This window comes from Eptesicus fuscus, chromosome 15 (assembly GCF_027574615.1).
Source record: "Eptesicus fuscus isolate TK198812 chromosome 15, DD_ASM_mEF_20220401, whole genome shotgun sequence".
NCBI lineage: Eukaryota > Metazoa > Chordata > Mammalia > Chiroptera > Vespertilionidae > Eptesicus > Eptesicus fuscus.
In genome coordinates, this window is record NC_072487.1 from 40,504,752 (window position 1) to 40,527,706 (window position 22,955).

Sequence of the window (22,955 nt, forward strand, 5' to 3'; positions counted from 1 at the left end):
AGCCCTGCCCTAAGAGGCCCCGGGTCTCAGTGACCCACGGTAATCGCTGCAAGCACCTCTGAGAGAAAGCCGCCCTCGAGTTCCACCCGCTGCCAGACAGTCCCGTTTCTCCCTGTTATGAGTCTGGGTCCCCAGAGTCTCACCTGGAACTGGAGTTCAGAGAAGTCGGGAGCTTTTGTCTCCCTCCCGCTTGAAAAAGACAGCCACGTACTCAGTTGCCAGCCCTCTCCGCGTGCACACCTCTGGACCTCTGCACTTCCACAGCTCCTCTGAGTTTCAGTGTGCTTTTCTCTTTCCTTCTAGTTGTAGAATTTCCACTCAGCCAGCCTTCCTGTGGTTCTGGATGATGTCCATTTTGTCTTTTAGTTGTAGTTTTGAAGTTGTTGTGCGAGGCAACCGTTTAGGTGTTTACCTATGCCACCATCTTGGTTTCTCCCAATTATTAATTTTTAAGTTGTGTCTTCAACTTTTGAGATAGCATTGCTCATGAGACACTACTTCAATGTTTTTTGAACTATTATAGGATGAGATGAGACAGGAACTAAAAGAGGAATGAAACACTTTTGATCACAGGAGAAAGATAATTTGGACATAATAATAATGGATGAAGACACCATAAGAAAGAGCTTATAGGATGAGATGGAGAACAAAATATTTGACCCTGACATCTGTGCTAAAAGTGACTTTAAAAAAATTTTGTGTATCACTCCTGTCATAAACACTGAGCTTCATTGTGCAACAAAGACAGATGAAAAGAATTTGCTGCTCCAACAACCAAAAAAAAAAAGCAACTTCACTATGTCTGTGGAATCTGACTTTTTTTGTTTGTTTCAAATGTGCAGTAGGACACTTGTGCCTGCAAGGGCTGGGGGCAGTTGTTTATATAACTAATTGGACATCCACATAAATATGAAAATTAAGACAGGTCCCTTTATTCTCATCTGTTATAAAGCCAGAGTTTGCTCTAAAGTTAAGAGGCGTGCAGACTTGAGAGGTGTGGTTAAGCTGTCCTACACTGACTTGCTTACATAAGCTTCAAGATTATGAGGTTGTCTCCATTTTGTTTCCAAATGGTAGGAGGGAAAAACATGTTTTAAGGATCACTTATCCAAGAAGAAGAGTGCTTGGGAAGGTTTTAGGTTGAGGATAACTTTTGTAGGTCAGAGGATAATGGGAGATGTGGAGAAAAGACTGAAAACAGAGATCCTGGTGGAGAAATATCCTGAGGAAAGATTATGAGCACTAGATCGAGAGTTGCCAACAAATGAACAGTCAAGGAGAAGATAGGAAGAAACTTTGACACTGAGACAAAGGATGCTGGGGAAATTCAGTATCTTATCAACAAATTAGATAGTGAGGTCACCTTCTGAGAAAGAATGGGTGGAACCTGAGTCTTGAAAAGGTTTGACCTAACTACAGTGAGAAATGCCAGAGGGAGAAACAAAGATGAATGAAAGGATGATCAAGAAGGGTAAGCTTATCATAGTGGGGCATAAGAAGGTTGTGTTTGGAGGGAGGTATTTGAAATCTCAGAGTTGGGGCAATTCCAAGCGATGATTATATCTCAGATGATTACTAGTATATCTATGTGAGTGCCAACAGAGGCCATGATAGTTGAGCAGATCCAGGAAACACGAGGCCAGGGTATCAGTGCCACATACTGGCTTATGGAAGCTAAGGAAGAGACAAACAAAAGACATAGGAGAATTGAAAATTTCCACAGTAATATCTGAATAACCCTTGCCTGACCTAACCATGACTCATCTGTAACTACAGAGGAGGCTTTGGGTGTAAATATGACATAACTCTCAGAACCATCTAAGCAGCACTTGCTTTAGCAGAGCAAGATGTATTTACTTTAAAATCCCATCCTAGCATTGGATCTAATACACTGTGAAGATTAAGGTGGATGGGTGGCAAGATTTAGGACAACCAAACAACCGTGTCCATTTTTATAGGCACCAATGTCAAGGCAAAATAACAGTCTTTGCCTCTAGGTCTAGCAGAGTCCAATGTATGCCCTTGCTCTTCTGTTTTAGACTTTAATCTAGAATGTCCAAGGAAGGCGAAGTCTCCTGGCCAGCATTTGGATTATAAGTATCTCCTCAAAAGTCCTTCTTTTTTAAAAATATAAAATTATTGATTTCAGAAAGAGGAAGGGAGAGGGAGAGAGAAACATGGATGATGGGAGAAAATCACTCATCAGCTGCCTCCTGCATGCCCCCTACTGGGAATCGAGCTCACAACCCGGGTATGTGTCCTTGACTGAAATCGAACCCGGGACCCTTTAGTCTGTAGGCTGATGCTCTATCCACTGAGCCAAACCAGCTAGGGAACAAATAATTCTTATAAAATATCTTTGAGAACCCAAGAGCAGGATCTTTTAAATTTGTATATCTCTAAATTTTACCTAGTACCTGGTACATAAGTGTTCAGAAAATATACATGGAATGAGTAGATGAATTAACAAGCTATGATCTATATTTCTCTAGAAAACACTTTCTTTGGGTTTAGAAGCCTCTGTGACCCTCCCCCATACCTGTTCCACTCAGCACATATATTTTGAAAGATACATTGCTATCATCCAACACAAATTATTAGCATTGGCAATGTAGGCAAGATCTACTTGCTCCTACCAGGTCTGCCCCAGATCCTCTGCTCTTTATCTTGCTGGTACCTAGACTGATAATAACAATGTTCAATTTGTTGTGCTTCCTGACAAAAGTAGAAAAGGTTGCACAAGGGCAATAATTAAGAGGTGGAATATGATGCCTATATTGAGTGAGAGTCCCAACTTGAAATCAACACTCCTACTAGACAGAAGTCCCGGCTCTTTTTCTGCTTTGGGACTGCTGATTACCAACTGGTCTGTTCTGACATCTTTGTGTGAATTAGTGAAAGGCATCCCCAATAGAGAAAGAGGCAGCCAACACATTTTCATGGCTTGGTACAATCAACATGGGATGAATTTCCAACTCCATGTGACCATTATTTGGGCAGGTACCTTGTGCAGTGAACAACTTGCCTATTTGCATGCTTTGCCCCCACTGGTGACTCACTCTGAAGCTCACTCATTTTTGTAGTTTAGCGCCAGCAAGTGGACAATTTATGGATATAAGGTTTACCTTACCCAAATGTACTCATTCAGTACAATTATGGGGAAAGGCAGAGAAGTAGACCTCCCTCCATTCTTCACCAGTCATCTATGTTTCCAGGGCTTTTTTTCCCCCCCATACAGTTAAAATAAATCAGGCAGCAAATCTTGGAGTTCCAGTAACACCACTTGATTAAACAATAGGTATGTGGTACATATACACAATAGAATACTACTCAGCCATCTGCAACAACATGGATGGACCTTGAGAACATTATGCTAAGTGAAATAAGTCAGTCAGAAAAAGCTAAGAACCATATGATTTCACTCATATGTTGGGATATAAAACTGAAACTTATAAACACAAACAGCCGTGTGGTAGTTGCCATAGGGAAGGGGGTGGGGGAAAAAGGGGGCCCTAATATAAGGTAGCAGGAGAAGATTTGACTTTGAGTGGTGGGCACATGGTGCGATATACAGATCTTATAACATAGAAACACACACATGAAACCTATATGTTTATGTTGACCAATGTCACCCCAATCAATTTAATAAATAAACATGTAAATAAATAAATAAACCATTGGTGAGTCCTCCTACCTCACTGCTCTGGCTGACCTCAGATTGACAATGTTCAGACATGCTTACAGGGCTATGAAAGTTGGGGTGGGAGGCAAGTGAAGGTTGTGACTCTGCTGAAATCGGAATCTAAAGTTTCTGAGCATGGTCACTTTCTAAACCATTCAAAGTGGCTCTTTGGATCAGACTGAAAGAATTTCAGTTTCTTTTCAGTCAATTTATTGTAAGACAATGGGAGCAGAGGATGAGTGTAGTGTGAGTAGAGGGTTGAATTCAATGAGCCACAGACCTATCACTGGATTATCACCTTCAATGAGGGTTCACTTCTCTCTACCATCCTTGCTGTGGGAATAATTTCTTAAATGTTTACAAGAAGTTGGTGAGGCTGGACTTGCTTCTGTGGAAAGGCCATGTTGTGTTTTTCCTCGGGAAAGATAAGCTTTCCAATTAAATGAAGAATTCTCTGGCTATCTCTTCATTGTTACTCTTTCAGGGTGAGATGCAGCTGACATCTGTCCAATGTCAGCCAAGCTTCAACTCCCTTTCTTGACAAGTAATCACAATCCTCCCCAGAGTGATGAGACAGGACCTAGGTGGGTCCAGTTTGCTCCTTGACTTGAACCAAGGCTATAACTAGGGTCTCTGTGGGCCATAAGCCTTCAGCCTTAAACAGGGAAGTCAGCAGGAGCTCAGGGAAGGGGTCCTGTCGGAAGCCCCATTGGCTTCTCTCTACTTATAAAATTTATAACACATTTTGACTAGATTCAAAATTATGTCATTGCCTCATAACTTTTTCAGGTTCCAACTTTCAGGGCCTCTGGGAGAGGAGCAGTTGTTATTATAAAGTCAGGATTTAGCACTGGCAACTGAAGCCATTCAAGGTCTCTTCTCTCTGGGTTGTCTCCATGGCTTTCAGGCAGCCACAGACAGATCTGGCTGCTCTCAGACTGACAGCCCAGGAAACACTGCCATGTAGAAATGAGGTAAACAACTGCATTTTGTTCCCCCAGGAGAATACATTGATGAACATGGCCACTGCCAGATCTGTGAAGCCTCATGTGCCAAGTGCTGGGGGCCGACCCAGGAAAACTGCCTTGACTGCCCCGTCACAAGGTGAGTAGCTTCTCAGTATCTCCTATGGTTGACTGAGAGCTCATGGGTTGCAAGATGGAGAGTGAAGGTGCTTACCACCTTAGAGGCACATGTGGGGCCTCCAGGAGAAAGAATCAAACTCCTTCCATGACACAGTAACCTTCCATGGTCTGACCACAGGCCACCTCTGTAGCCTCTTCTCCCCATGATGCCCAGTAACCACTACAAAAATCAGTCCCCTGGACTCTAGAGGGGTTTTCTCATCTGAAGATGGTGGTGACCGATGCCTGGAATCTCATCCCTTTCTGCACACCCACCCCTCAATCATCATCCCCATTGCTGAGTAAATATCTACTCATATTTCTAGAATCACTTCAAGGTTAAACTGTTCTATGAAGGCATTTTTTAATATATCTTTAATTTTCAGAGAGGAAGGGAAAGGGAGAGAGAGAGAGAGATAGAAATATCAATGATGAGAATCATTGATCGGCTGCCACCTGCATGCCCCACACCGGGGATCGAGCCCGCAACCCAAGCATATACCCTGACCAGGAATCGAACTGTGACTTCCTGATTTAAAGGTCAATGCTCAACCACTGAGCCACACTGGCTAGGCTATGAAGGCATTTTTTACCTCTTCCCAGTAGAATTAACTTCTTCCTCTTTATGTTCCCCTGTGTTCTACCTAAACTTCCGTAAGAGCAACTGCGACATTTTAAGACATTCATTTGTCAGACTGCACACCCCTTGGAATATTCATCTTTGTATCTCTATTTTCTATCACAGTGTTAGAAATGGTAGGCACTCAATAAATGTCCGATAGCTGAGTGGATGAGGAAATAGCAAGTATCTGAATGGGATGAGCATCTCTGCTAATACACTGACAATTTCTACTAATGAAGGTAGTTGGGATCTTGTTGTATTTTTAGTCAACGCTCCTCTGATTCTAGCACTTAGCAACAGTTGATTGGGTGTTTGAATGGCCTCATCACTGCTCTGCTTAATGCATAGGAAGCAGAGTTTCCCCCAAGACTAGGACGAGGAGGCTGCTTCAGTGGCAGGTGAATCTCTAAGATGGACGTTCCCTCTGCCTTACACAACAGTGATTTCATCTAATTCTTCCTCAGGACTGCAATATCCTGAGCAGGAATTGTGGTGTATTTGTCTCTTTATTCCCCCACAGTGATCAACATATAGTAATAATTCAATAAATGTGGGTTTTATTGAACACTATAAAGTGTGTAGTCAATAGCATGGGCTTGGCTCTCCAAATAGCTCCCTCAAAAAGAGAAGGAAGAGAGGGAAAGAGGGAGGGACAGAGGAAGGGAAGGATGGAGGAAGGGCTGGATCGAGGGAGGGAGGGAGGGAGGGAGGGAGGGAGGGAGACACAAAAGAAACCTTAAGAACTCTCAATGCTAACTGTGGTAACATTTTCCAATATTGAGATATCTATGCCTCTAAATATTGAATTTGCTTTAAAGCAGTTTCAGGGCATACTATTAGATACAGAGAGCTTTCTGAAAATGGGTCCTGTTTCTCCTCTAATTCCTCACCATATCAATAATCAAATTCCAATACATGTTTGGACATCTTTAAACTAAGAGAACTTTTTAGCATTTGTTTAATAAAGCAACTACATCTTCCAGAAGTCATCACTCCCTTGGGCTCACCAGAAGTGAGAAAAAAATTCTACTATCATAAATGGCCATTTAACAAAATCTAAGCCCATTGGTACAAGATCAGATATACACCTCCTGGACCATTTAGGTGGCTCAACGTGTTTAAGCAGCCCAAGCTTTAGCTTTTGGAGAAAAAAAAATATATATGTGTATGGGCCTTGAACCAGGATGTTTTCCTAAGGAAATCTTGTTCCACAGGAACAATTTTCTTCTCATCTCCCTGAGCACTCCGTTTCTTTCCCCATCTCTCTTCCTTGATGTCAACTACTTGCAACTATGTCCAAGAAAGAGCATTGTATCATGGCAATGAACCACCCGACTTCTTTTCTTATCTGCATTTTCCTGGAAGTGGGTTTGAGAAGATGAGAAGAAAGAAACTACATTGAAAGATGATGCGGACTTACTTGTTCTTGAAAGGGCAGCAAAGTATTTTCCAAAGTATTTCTTTAAGTAGAATCAAGTCCATTCAAGAGAGCCTTGAGCACTTGGTTCATGCCCAGCTGAGTTAGGTGCGAGGCTCATGAATTCTTATAGGTAACGCAAAGTTAAGGGATGGTGAAGCACACAGACAAGCAATAGTGGGGCAGCTTTAACACCGTGTGCCCGAAGCCAAAGCTGCAGCCATGGAAGAGGGGATGCCTTATAGAAACTGGAGCTCGAGGGGACACCGTCACTCCAGAACCATGGAAGGAGGAAGCAGATTTGTGGCTCTCACTGGAATAAATATCCCAGTCTCTCCTCCCCCCCTCTGGTGTTTCCCTTTGCCTGAAATTAACTGGATGCCAAGGAGAAACATCCTTTGCAGATGAGAGAAGTGGGCTTGGGGATGCACACCCAGTGTGCACAACTCCAGCACAGCACTACAGAGAATGCTGACCAATGGATCTGGGGCAGGGGCGTGGGCAGACTAACAGAACAATCAAAATAGGTGGTCTCTTCGAGTTTCTTCCTATTCTTAAGCTTTTGGATCTCCAGTCCTGGTAGAATAAAGTTCATCCCTAAATGATTTTAACTTAGAGATCTGCTTCAAAACAATATGGGGTGGGGTGGAGAGGGGGGGTGTAAACTAGTGGGCTTGAGATGAAGTAAGATTGGCTATGTGTTGATAATTGTTAAAGCTGAGTGAAGAATACAATGGGTGTATTGTGATGTTTATTTTACATATGTTTAAGTTTTTCCATAATTAAAATTTTAAAGAATAATTAAAACTCGGAACTTGTTTTACAGGAAATCAACATCTTAAAAGCCCTCTCTTCATCTTCTAGCTTTTCCTTTGCATTTCCATCAACCCTTGGGTTTAGATCCTTAAAGACTATTGAAAACTTGGAGTGCTTTTGCCTCTTTCATTTAACACAGAGAGCTCTGTAATGCCCTGATCCTCATGGCCCAAGCTAATCTCCCAAACCAGCCCCGAAATTAGAGTTAAGGAACTAATTAAAAGCATTTAAAAGTTACATCTGGCCCAGCTGGGTGTGGCTCAGCGGTTGAGCGTGGACCCAGGAACCAAGAGGTCACCAGTTTGATTCCTGGTCAGGGCACATGCCTGGGTTGTGGGCTCGATCCCCAGTGTGGGGCGTGCAGGAGGCAGTCAATCAATGATTCTCTCTCATCATTGATGTTCCTGTCTCTCTCTCCCTCTCCCTTCCTCTCTGAAATCAATAAAAATATATTTTTTAAAAAGTTACCTCTGTTCTTACCAACCTCAAATGTTTTGTTTGATGTTTCAATGAATTTAAGAAAAGAAGACTTTTTGCCAGATTTCCTTCTGTTAAAACATTAAAACACCCAGAAGTTACATGAGGTGCCTTTGTGATGGCTTTAGTTAGGCCAAACCAACAATCGGCACAGAGGACCAGCTAACCCTGACTTGCCATCTCTTCTGTTTCAGTTCACATCTCACTCTACTCTCTCTTCTCTCTCTCTCTCTCTCTCTCTCTCTCTCTCTCTTTCACACACACACACACACACACACACACACACGCACCCTGGGGCTTCTGGAAAATTTGGTGCCAATGTTGAGAGCATGCTTCTGCCCAGCTTTAGCACTTGGTTTTGCTGCCTTCTTCCTTTCCATGAGCCCTGATGGACCTAGGATGGTTCACTGCTCATAAAAAGCCAAGAGCGCACATGACTTGGGGAGAGAAGTGCTTCCCCTGTAGCGATGAGCTTGCCTGAGTGTCTCAGAATTCCACAAATGGGATGACCGGGGATCCCAAAGATGGCTTGAGTTGGTTTTTAAATGTTTTCAGCAGCCCCATGGAGCCCAGGGCAAGGTATGTGTTCTCCACCTGGGAAGATCTGTTGGTGTCGGTGGAAATCTGCGCCACTTGAAGTGGTACTTTGCTTTAAGTCCCTTGGCAAGTTTTCTGGAGGGGGTCGGGGGAACGGGGGGGTGATGTAATTCTGTGCCGGCACTTAGGCATGACTGTTTTCTCTATAGTCCCATCTTTAGAAGGAAGTATGTTCTTACAAAAACTGGGTAGGTCACCTGTGCTTTCCTGAGAGGAGGGGGGGAGGGAGGTAATTTAAAGCACCATTATGTGCTTAGTACTTTCTTAAAATCAAGGACTCAAGTGAGAAAGGCAGCCCATTACCCACATAAAAAATATTACACCATCTGTTTCACCCCCACCCCAGTTTCTGGGTGATTTTAAATGGTTCCTATCATTGACAGTATTAGTTGCCCTTCTCAAGAGAAATAACTTATCCCTAAACCAATCTTTCATGCCTTTCTACAAAGGACAAAATGGTGATGAATTTTCCATCCCCTCTTCTTTTAGCAAGAAAATGAACCCTCGCAAATAAACACGCCCCATTCTCCTTTACACAGAGCGTCCAGTGGCTTCCTTGTTTAAAAACCTCAGAAGGCTCTTGCTTAGTTTTTCTTAAAGGGAGGTTGTTTTATTTTGTTTTTTAACTAGCCACATCCAAATTATCCCTTGAAAAAAATCTTCTAGCTCAGAAAGCAGAGGCAGGGTGGGGCTGGGATATTCCAAGTTGGCTTTAGTGCCATCAGCTAAAAGTCTGGGCTGGGAACACAGTCCTCTCATTATACGCCATGGTGCAGAGGCTTTGACATGGACACCCAGATATGTGTGCGGGTCTGTTTAGGGCTGGACTCCACGCACTGCAGTGGGGGCCAAGAAGACTGTTCATACCAGTGGTGCTGGGTAGGGTGACCAAAACCTGGTGTGGGGGCGGGGGCGGGGGGGGAGTGAGGCAGCCTTCTGTTTTATGCTGTTGGCTTTAATCCTATTCTGTTTCCAAACAGATGCAAAGGACACAGACTTTCAGGGAGTAGGAACAAGATGGAAGGCTGCAAGTAACACACTATTCAGCATGCCTTATCCCACCCCAATTTCCTCCAAGCCTGGAATTCAAATGCCTATCCCAGCTGAGGGCTGGCTCTACCTATGGAAACAGGGCCAGTGCCACCCCAGGAACCAGTGGCATGAGCCCTACACCTGGCCTTCCATGTGCATCCAGTCTGAGTGGAGAGGGGTGGTGGAGAGAAAAGGGAACTCTGCCCTTTTTTGTAGCCCTTAGTTCTCCCAGGCTTGGATGCCAGCATTATGCCCTTGGGGGCATGTATGTACTACATGCTCAGTTAATCATCCAACTGACACAGTGGCTGCTACTCTAAAGACACTCTACAAGACACCCATTTGGTACCACCTGTATTAGGTAGGAGTCATTTAGCAAACTCCATAGTAATCCATTCAGACTATCAGTGAGCAGAAGGTGGAGCAGCAATTCTCAAAGTATGTTCTCTAGACCAGAGCATGAATGTTACCCAGGAACTGGTCAAAAATACAATTTCTCATCTCTCTCCCTGGTGGACCTACTGAATTAGACGCTCTGGGGGTTGAGCCACCCCACCCCCTCCCCAGCTCACCTCATCTATTCACATTACCTATCTGAGTCTTGCACTTGGGACACATTTTTAATACAATTTACTTAACCACATACGATTTTGGGATTACTTTGCAAGGGTAAAACAGAAGCAAAACTATGAAAATATTAGCCATGACATATGGGTATAAAACCAAAGGTTTTAGAAGTTCAGCTGCTAACTTATCTGCAATGCCCTTATAGGGGATTGAAAACATGGTCAGAAAATAGAAATGTGGTGCCCTATACTTCAGGAAACTTTGCAAAAATGACACACATACTTGCCATATGCATAGGCCAAGTTTATAAGTAGCACCTAAACCCAGGACAGTGCTTCGTTCTACCCTCTGGGAGCCCTTTTCTCATCTGAAGATGGTGGTGACCGATGCCTGGAATCTCATCCCTTTCTGCACACCCACCCCTCATCTGCCTTGCAAAGTGTGGGCATGATCATATCTAAAGGAAGGATATTTTCTCCAAGGTCTCTGGATTCAAAGTTCCATTTAGCGCCTTAAAAATTCAAAGACCATCCTCTAACTGTGTGCTGGGATTGTCTGGGGCCTACAATATGGGTTTAATCTCTGCCGGCACTGGATAGCTTATTTGCAATCCAGATCAGGACTGCATCCCCAGCCAGTTTCTGGCACGGCTGCTGTTAGGTCCAACCCTCAAGCCAAGCAAGGATGGGTACATGATTAATATTCCACACGGTCTAAGATGATCAGTCCCAGGCATCCCCCTTGTTTCTGGAACAATGAAACCAAGTTTGTGCAGTGAAACATGAACACCACATGTTCTAAAATTGAAGGCTATTCCAGAAAGTCACCCTTACAAACTCTAAAAGTCTGCTTTTCCTCTAGGATTTTGGATGATGGCCGCTGCGTTTTGGACTGTCCCTCGGGAAAATTTGCATTGAAGAACCAATGCCATCTATGCCACTACACTTGCCAAGAATGCCAGGGAAACGAGCCTTCCAACTGCACCTCCTGTGGAGTAGGTGAGGGAGTCTGTTTGGTCACTTGTTCTTCGTTGCTTCAGACCTGTTCTCCCAGGGACATTGTCTGGTCTGACTCAGAAGCTTCATCTCTGGGGTGAAGGGGTTGAGGTTAGGCAGCTGTTCATTAGCGAGTGTGGCTGCTTGCTGTCAGGACACAAGTTTACATTATTGTAGACTCGCTGCCTCTGAGATGAGAGAGAAGCTACGAGATGTCTTTCCAGAGAAGGAGAAAGGAAGGGCATGAGAACATGACGTCAGACATGAGAGAGACAGTTAAGCTAAGGTTTATAGAGGTAAAAGTGAAAAGCTAGGAAACTAAGGCAGACACATTCAGTCTTTCTGAGAAATATTGTAATAGAGGTTGTGTCAAGTTCTCTTCAGCCAAGAGCTATGCCACTTAGACGTTGTCAGCGCCCTGTGGGAACAAAGTAACCACTGCAAAACACAAATATGACTTCCCTGTCCCAGTTTTGATGATTCAAAGTTTATGCTGCTGCTGAATTATATTCTACGATGTTAAAGGTCCTCTGACGTTTGACCCCTACTTTGACCTCATGTGGGACAGATGCATATTTTATTTTACCTTAATTTTAAAATTGGGAAATTTCGAAGAAAAACCTGAGTTTTTTTGTTGCTCTTAAAAACTTGGAAGATCTAGCAACAACACTGGGTCCACATTCCCCAAATGGTTGGCCTGAGAGCATTTCTCCACAACTCCCATCACTCCCAGTTTCTCACTGATTCTGATTCTGTCAGTTACCACCATCAGCATACCTACATGGCATTTCTGGGGAAAGAGAATTATTTATCTTTATTCTTGCTTATAATAAAATTGAGAAAAATTAGGAACTGATAGTATCGTGCTTTTGTGGAAACATAGGAAATAACACATTTATTTGCATAAATTTAAATTATTTGTGTGTTTTTATGTAAACAAAGTATATCTATGTCAAATTTTATCTCCAGCCTGCTCATTCTGTTTCCTTCCTCATTTATTAAGATGATGATCATGGTTGCCCCTCTTAGGATTATTCTGGAAATGAAATAAGACTTAGTGAGATAGAATAATAAAGCATTTAAAACAAGGCTGGGTATATAAGAAGCACTCAGTAAATATTCACTTATTGTTATTACTACTACTGTTACTGTTTATACTTCCTTATTCCTATGGGCATTTGATTTCTCTAGCTGTTCAAAGACTTCACTTGAGATGTTCCCCACTCATTGTCTGCCTGACCTCTTTCTATTCATCCGTTAGGTCTCAGTTGCAACGTCATTTCCTCAATATGGGTTGTCCTACCCTCCTTTTCTAGGTTAAGTACCCCTCATAGGAGGATCCTTGGAATCCTGCACTTCTCATGTTACAAGCCACCTCTCACTTGATACCTATCTTGTTCATAAGACTATGCCTTGTAAGAGCAGTGAGTGGTTTTACCTGTTTTCTGTTGTATTTTTTAGCACTAGCACAGTGCCTGGCATATGGAAGGCACACAAGATAACTGAATGAATGAATTATTCAGTAGAAAGAACATCAGTAGCAACAGTCAGAAATCCTGGTTCTAGTTCCTCACTTCACCTCTTTAAGTCTCTCCTTGTTTGCAAAAAAGAGAAGCACAGATAAGATGGCATCTAAAATTCCTTTCAGATTTATGCACGGGATTTAAATCGGTGGGGTATCCAAACTATCAGACCCAACTAAGTGAGCTGCCACAGTACTCAGGCTATTAGAAAAATGGCCAAATCTTGGCATACTCTTGGACCAAGCCTATGGGGAAAGCTGGCCATGGACATGGCATCTAAATGGCCTCCTTTTGCAGCGTCTGTATATTTAAAATACCAAAACCCTTCAAATTTCTGTCCTTTAAATCCAAATTATAATATCCAAAGCTGTAGAGAGAATAAATCCATGTCTAAACAATAAAAATGGGATTGGGAGACATTTTCTCTAATATCTGAACCCATCATCATTATTTAAGATCCATTTGGAATGTTGGGAAAATAGGAATATTGCTAAATATTAATTCACTTACTCATTCAATCATTCAGTAAATATGTACTTAAATGCCCCCAAGCCTCTGTATCCTGAGTTGATGTCACATGAAAGTGTAGAGAATGTAAAACTGTGGGTCAGAAAGAGAGTAGGCTTACCACTGTTCTCCCTCAGCTCGTCCTACCTATATCTGAGAAATCTGGCCCTCTTAAAAAGAAGATCTTTTCTTTTTGTCCATTTTTTAATTAATTTTATTGAGGTGACATGAGTTAATATGGTCATACTAGAGGCCTGATGCACGAATTCATGCACGGGTGGGGTCTGGCCCGCCCTATCAGATTTAGGGGGAGCCAATGGGGTGTGGAGCCAGCTGGAGGGAGGGGCTACGGGTGGTTGGCTGGCTGGCCCTGCCCCCTGGTGGAACTCCTGGTCGAGGGGATAATTTGCATATTAGCCTTTTATTATATAGGATAGGTTTCATGTGTGGGTTTCTATGTTACAAGATCTGTATATTGCACTGTGTGCCCACCACCCAAAGTCAAATCTTCTCCCGTCACCATATATTAGGACCCTCTTTACCCCCCACCCCCTTCCCTCTGGCAACCACCACAATGCTATTTATGTTCACGAGTTTCACTTTTACATACACACAATAGAATACTACTCAGCCATAAGAAAGGATGAAATACTGCCATTTGCAACAACATGGATGGACCTTGGCAACATTGTGCTAAGTGAAATAAGTCAGTCAGAAAAAGCTAAGAACTGTATGATTTCACTCATATGGAAAAATAGGGTCATCTCTGAATGAGCCATGGAAATTGGGGTTTGCTAGGCTTTCATAATGTACCTGAGAAGAACATAACTTGGAAGGTTAACCCTTGTGTGGTCTCCTGAGATTCAGGTTCCACCAGATCAGGGTTTTGTGCTCCACAACACTGGCCTATAGTGGCAGCATCACCACGTGCACATTACATCCTCCCAAACACTCCCCTGTCAGACATGAAGCGAGCAGGCACGCTACTCCACCACTTCCATGGAAGCCCTCTTTATTTTCTTTGTCCCCACAAAAACCATCAGACTTCTGGCATGAAATCTCCACCAGAACAGGTGGCTTCAGAGCCTGTAATCCAAGAGTGAATTTTTTATTGTATTTGAACAATTAAATAGGAAACATTAGGTTAAACCATTTGAGAGTGGTTTAAGCAAGTTTACAGGTAAAAAAAAAAAAAAATAGTTGAATGCTGGCACTTTCATGTGGTTCAACCTAACATTATACTAACTTTCAGTTTCTGAACTTGTAACATGGGATCCGTGCTATCTCTACCCACAAATTCGGCCACTTGCACTTTGAAGGCCAGTGGTTCTAGATCTTCATGTGGTAGATTACATGATGAGTGAACAGTAGACCCCAGTTATGCGGGTAGCACAGATCAGCTGTTTTTCAGAAGCCGGAACATATGGGAGACCTGGTTCAGAGAAGATGGATACCCCAAACACACTCAGCACAAACTAAAAAACTCGTGAGGGTAGGAGACCTCTAGGTGCATCTATATATATCAATCTCACTTTTTAAATATATTGATAATCCTTTTTATTAACTGCAATTGTTTGTAACTCATTAGAATTTTCCATTTCATCCAGGAGTAAATTCCCATAGTCTCATGCTGGGGGTACTGCTGATTCTTTCCTGGTAGAATCCAGTCTTGGCAGAGTTCAGGAACGTTCAGGGATGCACATGAAGGCGTCAGAGGTGTGCTTGGTCTAGTGTTGAATGGCTGCCACTGTAGGAACTGGCAGCCACGCAAAAATTCAGACAGCTAACACAAGCATGTGATTTTGATAACAGAATTCAAAATCATTCTACAAGACTGCACTGTCATAAAAAAACAAACAAAAAAAACCATGTCTATCAGTAAGCATTTGTTTATTCTCATGGGATCTCTAGCCTCCATGTCTGTGGGCTTCTATAGACACTGAAAGGACCCCAAGAAAAACTTTTCAACTACAAGTACAGATATTGCACTTTTTATTAAATCCATTCTCATACTTCTGGCCCCCTAGGAGCCTAAGCACTCGGTCATATGTTTTATTTAAATAAAATATCTTCATTATATTAGTTTATGCTTAATTGTGTACATTTTCCCTTTTTTGTTGTTGTTGCTGCTGCTTCTGTATCTGTTCAGATAAGCGAGGCCAGGAGCGCTTCCTGCACTTGGGGGAGTGTCGGGAGAGCTGCCCAGTGGGGCACTACCCTGCAGAGGAGCACGCCTGCCTGCCCTGCCCCGATAACTGTGAGCTGTGCCACAGCGCAGACATCTGCACGCGATGCACAAATGGCTACTTCATGGCGTCCACCAACCACACCTGCCAGAAGTTAGTGTGCGGACCAGGTAAGGCTGCTCTGGGGCCACTGCCCTGCCCCAGGGGGTGGCAGGAGGAACTGTACCCCTACATGTCCCACACTCGAATCGTCTTCTTGGTTTTCTGTCAGTGCCTGAGATGACTCTGCGTGACTATACATCAAAGGGGAACAGTGATTGCTGCCCTTCTCTCTGCCCCTACACACTTTTTCTCTGGGTTTCCCTAGACATAATCCATAATGATTGCAATTAATCACACAGAAATCGATCTTGAGTGGAGGGTTCATGGGCAGGGTATCGGGGAGAGAAAATTAGATGAGAGTCTGGAAGTCGTGGCCAACAATTTTCTCCTTCTCAATGACTAGTTATGAGATTCTGGACAAAATCAGTTTGCATTCTGCTGCTTGGTGTCTTCATTTGTAAAAGGGAGAGCATAGCACCAAGGCGGTTGCTGTGAGAAGCCAGAGAGAGTCATCCTACCTAAAACTACCTGAAAATATTAAAATATTCTGTGAATTGTAAGTTATAGTTATTGACCAATTCCTTATCTTACATAGGAAGAGGGAGATTTTAAAAACAGCACTTTTCCATGTAAGAATACTGCAAACTTTCTCTGCTCTGTATAAGAATTATGCCTAATCTGATGCTGAAGAGAGAGAGCTCCAAGATAATTTCTAGGCCAGATAAAAAGAGAGAGAGCCTCAGCCTGGCCGGATTGCTCAGGTGGTTGAAGCAACATCCCATTCACCAAAAGATTGTGGGTTTGATTCCCAGTCAGGGCACATACCTAGGTTTTGGGTTCAATCCCCATTCAGGGCATATACGGAAGGCAACCCATCAATATTTCTCTCTCACATCAATGTTTCTCTCTGTTTCTCTCTCTCTCTCTCTCTCTCTCTCTCTCTCTCTCTCTCTCTCTCTCTCTCTCTCTCAAAATCAATAAAAAGCATATCCTCAGGTGAGGATTAAAAACAGAAAGAGAGAGCCTGTTTATTTATATGCCCAATTCCATATTCCCAGAAGAACTTATTTCTTTAACAAATAAAATCTACCAGCTTAATTTCAATACAAGTTGCATGGCATATAGTCCCACTCTGTTCTATCTGTACCCAATCAGTGTGATTTAATCAAGTAAATTAATGAAAGAGATAAAATTGTGGGTGACATATAGATCCTTAACGATGGTTTTGGGTTTCATAATTGCTCTACTACTTGCTTGAAAATAAGCTACACACGAACATTATTTTCATAGCAACTGATGTGTCTCCACTCCGTGAAAATGAATTGTTTTTCACTCTTCTCACTGTATAGGTGAAGTCCAAGACCCAGACCTTGGAGAATGTGTGCCTTGCGAAGAAGGATGTTTGGGATGCAGCTTGGGTATGTCATCTTCCTTTGTTGATTCAAGAGTTGAAATAGTTGTGTCCTTTTCCACACACCCTGTCATTCCTGCAGCAGAGACTCTTGCCATTGTTGTCATCATCAATATCCACTAAGTGGGCTTACTCCCTTGCAATGGATAGGTCGCTTGTCTTCTTGAAACTCAAGTCTAGGAAAGGACAGGTATCTTTTCCTCTGGTTGTTAGCTTGTTGGCAGGGGATACCTATAGCAACCATGTTTCTAAGTGCCGGGGACCTAGCCTCTCCTTAGCTTCTTGAGATCACTGATTTGAAAATGAACAACGATGGGAGAGAAATAAAATCAAGCAAAGTAATATGCCTAATCACTCACTTGGTATGTGAAACGCAGAAGCCTGTTAGGAGTTAGAGGGTGCTCCTTTGCAAAAATGACTTTAAGCCTAAGATAATCCTTTGAGAAAAAGCAATGTAGTGACAGTGAGCTGAAATCCCCATCATACAATTAAAAGCTCTTGTCAGTCTTCCACATAATTCTCTAATTCACATCACTGGCACCTCTCTTCTCCCCATGCACACCTGGTTCTCCTGTGGACAGAGAGAGGTAGGGACAATCTGTACCACAAGGCACCACTGGATTGGATGCAAAATGAAAAGCAGGGAGGCCATCAAATTCCAGGAATGCATCATGATGTAAATTTAGGCAAGATACTGAAACTAATAAGCATTTGGGTCTGTGGATCTTTAAAAGAAAACCCAACCAAAATTAAAGATTGATGGAATAATTTCTCTTCATGGAGTTTCCATGAAAGCCCTGTGATTAACTCATGCTTCTAAAACTTTAATGTGCACGCAAAATACTATGAGAAATTTGTTAAAATGCAAATTCTGATTCATGGGTCTAAGTAGGGCCCTAGAATGTGCATTTCTAATAAGCTGCCCAGTGAAGCCAATGCTTCATGAAGCACTCGTGAAGTTGCAAGGGGTCAGACTGTGCCAGCATTAAGTGGGCTTGCTGGTGACTTCTCTAATGGGCTTCCTTAATTCTTAAATTTACACATGAATTATAATTTACCTGATGGCTCTCACCAATTCTCTCTGACTTAAATGGAAATGATGTATTTTCTGTGATATCTGTAACTACAAAATAGAAGTTTCAGGAACTTAAATACCATTCTCCCATTGTCTTTCACTATGAAATGGGGCATATATTACTGAAAAATAAAAAATAATAATGGAGTTATACTTAAGAAGGGGGTAACATTTAGGTCAGAGAGTTAAGGGTAAAATGCTAATTTTCTTGGGAGCAAAATTAGACCTAAACTTCAGTAATAAAAGCACGAAAATTAAAATGATAAGCAAATTCTAGCGTCTCTTATGAGGTGATAAGAAGTGATCATTCTTGCAGGGAGCAAGGATAAATGTTTTGACTATACTGATTATCCTTTTTCCCATTTCAGACCATATTTGCACATTAGGTTTCACATCCCAGCTAATTTTTGTGGCCTCTTTTGCAACTTTGCTATTGTGTGTTATGTGTCCTTGCTAGCATCTCTGTGCATTATAAAAGGCATGTGTGTGGGGGGTGTGCGTGCGCATGCGCACAACCAACAAGCTGCATGTGCGCCTGTCAAATTTCAAACATGGATTTTTTGTGATTCTGACTCTCGGGTTTAAAGGATGTATGAATGTGTGTGGACCCATTCAGGATCAGTGAGGATCTTGGCATAGAGGTGGGAGCAGTGGCAACCATGATCACTGGGGATCTGCATGGTCCACCCTACCCTTAGCTGACCTGGCTAAAGATGGGAACCAAGTGTAGCCACTGGATAACGAATTCTATAGCACACGCTAGCCATCTGGGGACTCAATACTCAAAATAGTCAACTTGTAAAAATTAGAAAGTTCAACTGACTTCACAGAGTGCTTTTAAAATATTTAGTTCATTCACTCCTTTATAAAATTTTAATTGTCTACTATGTGCCTGCACTGGAATTCCAAGTCAATATGGCTGTGATCCTGCTGTAAGGTCCTCTCTGGCTATCAAAGGGACGCACCTGGAGCCAAATCCTTTGCAAGGCAACCTGCCAGAATAGAAAGTACAAAGTGCAGTGATTACGGAAGAGATGACTAGAACACTTTAAATACTGCTAATTTCTCATTTTACATTCTAAAATTCCTCTTACTTTATAATGTATATATTGGGCCTTATGGATTTTTGGGATGCCTTGGCTGAACTCAACTATCATCTTATTTCTGAAGCCTTTGTTGATCTCTCCAGTAGAATTCTCTTTTCTTGTTTTTCCTTGTTTGTAGGCCAATAGTAATACTCTTTACAGTAATATTTGGTATGTACACATAGGTAGTTTCTGCCTAGACATTACCTGAGAATGCCCTCACCTGTGCAGCTCAGTGGTTAGAGCATTGGCCCCTAACACCTTGGGTTCAATACCTGGTCAAGGGCATGTACCTAGGTTGCAGGTTTGATCCCTGGCCCCCATCAGGGCGCATGCGGAAGGCAACCAATTGACGTTTCACTCTCACATCAATCTCTCTCCCTCTCTCTCTCTCTCTCTCCCCCCCGCCCTTCTCCCTCCCTTCCACTCTCTCTAAAAAGCAATGGAAAATATATCCTTGAGTGAGGATTAAAAAAAAAACACAACTACCTGAGAACATGCTCTTTAACTTATACATTCCGTTCCCACAAGAACTAGCAGCATGCCTACCTATACTAATAAAAGGGTAATATGCTAATTAGACTGGATAGACTGGACATCTTCCAGTCGTCCTGTCCTTCCGGACAAAGGCACGGTGGCAGGGGCCGAGGTAGAGGCGGTTAGGGGTCATCAGGCAGGCAGGCAGAAGGGTTAGGGGAGATCAGGCAGGCAGGCAGATGAACAGTTAGGAGCCAGCGGTCCCGGATTGTGAGAGGGATGTCCTACTGCTGGTTTAGGCGGACATCCCCCGAGGGGGGTCCCAGATTGGAGAGGGTGCAGGCCGGGCTGAGCATCCCTGCCTCCAAGGCATGAATTTCATGCACCAGGCCTCTACTGATATAATAAATGCACAATAAATGTGTAAATGTTTATTGAGTTGAAAGCAGAAATGCATGGCTTAGAAATACACAAGGATTTAGATATGATGTTTTCTCTAATCAAATGTGTTTATGAGCATTTTATCAGGCTGAAAACAAACAAATAGCATTTTGTATAATACCATTTTATCCCAAGAGGATTTGATGCCAAATTCTTTGTCTTTCTAATCAATATTTTGAATGGAAATTTTAACTAAGATAAATCTAAGTCTTCTAAATTAAGAATGTTAATTAATAGAGAGGATAAATGGAATCATTTTTACTTAATATTTTAAGGCATCCTTTTTTCTTTTAATTTAGGGAATGTGGTAATAAGTATGACATTTGACTATAACCTGAGATTTGGGACTCATGCCCACATGACCAATGACTCAATAATGATTTAATCACATTATATAATCTCTCTACTTCATTATCTTGTCAATAAAATAGAGGCTAATGTTCCCTTATCTTGGCTCAGAAGCAGGTGATGAAAATTTATTAGCATTTGCTCAATAAAATACCTATAGACCCTACTCTTGGGGAAAAATATACACACATTTTTAAATTTTAAGCAATTGCAGAAAAAGAAAAAGGCCATAAAATTAAGTGCTAAATAAAGGGACAAAGATTTGTACCAGCAGAATTTCGAAAGGAGGGAATCCTGGGGCACAAAGTGGTTAAGGAAGGTGTCCAGAAGATGGTTCTTGAGATAAGCCTGGGAGCATCCCTGCAATTTAGACAGATAAAGGGCAGGCTGCACTACGGAGGGGCTTCTGACCTGAACTCCAGCAGGAAAATGGTTTGGAGGAAAGAATTTCTGTCATGGATTTTAGGACACTAAATGTACCAGTTTTGCAGAAGAAATAAGTAAATATAAGGGAATAGGCAAAGAGAAGTTTGGAGAAGTGGCTGAAAATCGTATCTTGAATTCTGGACTAGTAAGTTTAAAAGTATTCTGTGGCTAGGAAATAATTGAAGGTTCCTTTAAAAAGAGAGAGTGTTTTAAAGAGGTGTTTTAATAATATTAATTTGGTAACTATGTTAACTATGTTCAGGACCACTGAAAGGAGAAAGGCCATAGGCAGAGTAACCAGCTAGAAGACTATTTCAAAAATCCAGGTAGGAAATAACAGGTACATAGTTACCTGATCACAGGTAACTACAGCCAGGAAATCAAGAAGAAAAATATAGGTTTTTAAAATCAGGTGAAACAAATGGCCCTTGAGCATAAGAAATGATGCTTAACTTTATTCATTATATGGGAAATGCAAATTAAATTACTGTGGCTTACTATTTCTGACCTATTTTGGCAAAAATTCAAAAACTTACAGCACAATGGTACAGGCAAGACTGTAGGAAAACACTCTTATTTATTACTGGTGGCAAGACAAAATGGACAACAATGTTGCAGAAAATTTGGCGGTAGATAACACAGTTACATAGGCATTTATCTTTGACCTCATGAAATCTCTTCTAGGAATTTACCCTGAGGACACATATCCCGCAATTCAGAGCAGCATATTCACAAGATTATTCATTGCAGCATTATTTGTGGTAATAAACTTTTGGAAGCAACCTAAATGCCCATTATGGAAGACTGGTTCAATCAACAAAGATATACATTCATGATGAAGTACTATGCAGCCATAAAAAGAGCAAAGATGATCTATATGGGCCGACAGTGATTTCATGATACGCTATTAAGTAGAAGGCAAGGTGCAAAAAAGTATACCTAGTATGCTACCTTTTTGGTCAGAAAAGGTGATGAAATAAAATATAGTTGTGTATATATTTTTTTCACTTAGTTAAAAAAAAAAAAAGATAAATCAGAAATTAACGAAAGTGGTTACCTACAGAGGAAGGAGTAAAAGGAATGGGAATGAGAGTTCTCTGGAAATATCTTTTTACATATCTGGACTTGAACCATGTAAGTGGTTTGGATATTCATAACAAATAATATAGTATTTAGTGTACATGGGTTCCCACTGGCCAATTTGGACAATATGAGCATCAAAATACTGATGAAAAATAATTACGATTCATTTAAAACAGAATCTATGTGTCAATTATATTTTTAAAAGAAAGAGAGTGGAAAGCTCTCCTTTAAAGAAAATTTTCAGCTGGTATACATGCATGGAAGAATTAGAAAATCATCATTTTAATATCCCCTAGTGCATAGACTCAAGGGAGAGTCATCAGTGGAAGCTAAAATCATTAAGTGAAAAATTGTTTGCGAACAATATAATCACACATGCTCAAGGTACCTCCATAATTAACAGTTAATTACAATGGAGAGATTTGCTCGTTACCAAGTTAACCAAGTTATTATACTAAGCATTACTACCATTAGTTCCATACAACCTGATATCATGTATTTCCTGACGTGATAATTTAACAAGTATACCATTATCTTTGAAAAAAGTGCCTAGACCAGTGATTCTTAATTGGAGGTGAGGATAACCCCATAACATTATTCAATGTTATGATACATTTTTTATTATCAAGACTGTGGGAGTTGGTACTTGTAGAGGTCAAGGATGCTTCTAAAACATTCCATAATTCCATTAAGGAATGAGACCTCATTCATAAGAGAAAAAATGAATGAGACATCCGGGACATAAAATTCATGTTTTACTTTTCCAATGGCGTAGACATGCAGGGTTCTTCAAATCAAATATAGTCACAGATCACTATTTATTTCACTTTACACAGATCTCCCACTGGACCTTTCCCACAAACTTTCAGGAGAACAAAAACAGTGTCAAATAGTTTGGGTACCTTCCAAACCAAAGGCATTACAGAATAAAATTTATACTAGGCTGGTGTCTCCTTTAAACG

At 41.7% G+C, this 22,955-nt stretch overlaps 1 protein-coding gene across 1 annotated transcript in view; it reads left to right on the forward strand.

Moving 5' to 3' along the window:
• PCSK5 (proprotein convertase subtilisin/kexin type 5) overlaps positions 1-22,955 on the forward strand; it is a 408,183-nt gene that overhangs the window by 308,311 nt on the left and 76,917 nt on the right. Inside the window, exons 21-24 of the mRNA XM_028146315.2 lie at positions 4,684-4,786; positions 11,196-11,332; positions 15,509-15,715; positions 16,997-17,065. Of these exons, the coding sequence (XP_028002116.2) occupies positions 4,684-4,786; positions 11,196-11,332; positions 15,509-15,715; positions 16,997-17,065 (516 nt within the window). The remainder of the gene's footprint in view (positions 1-4,683; positions 4,787-11,195; positions 11,333-15,508; positions 15,716-16,996; positions 17,066-22,955) is intronic.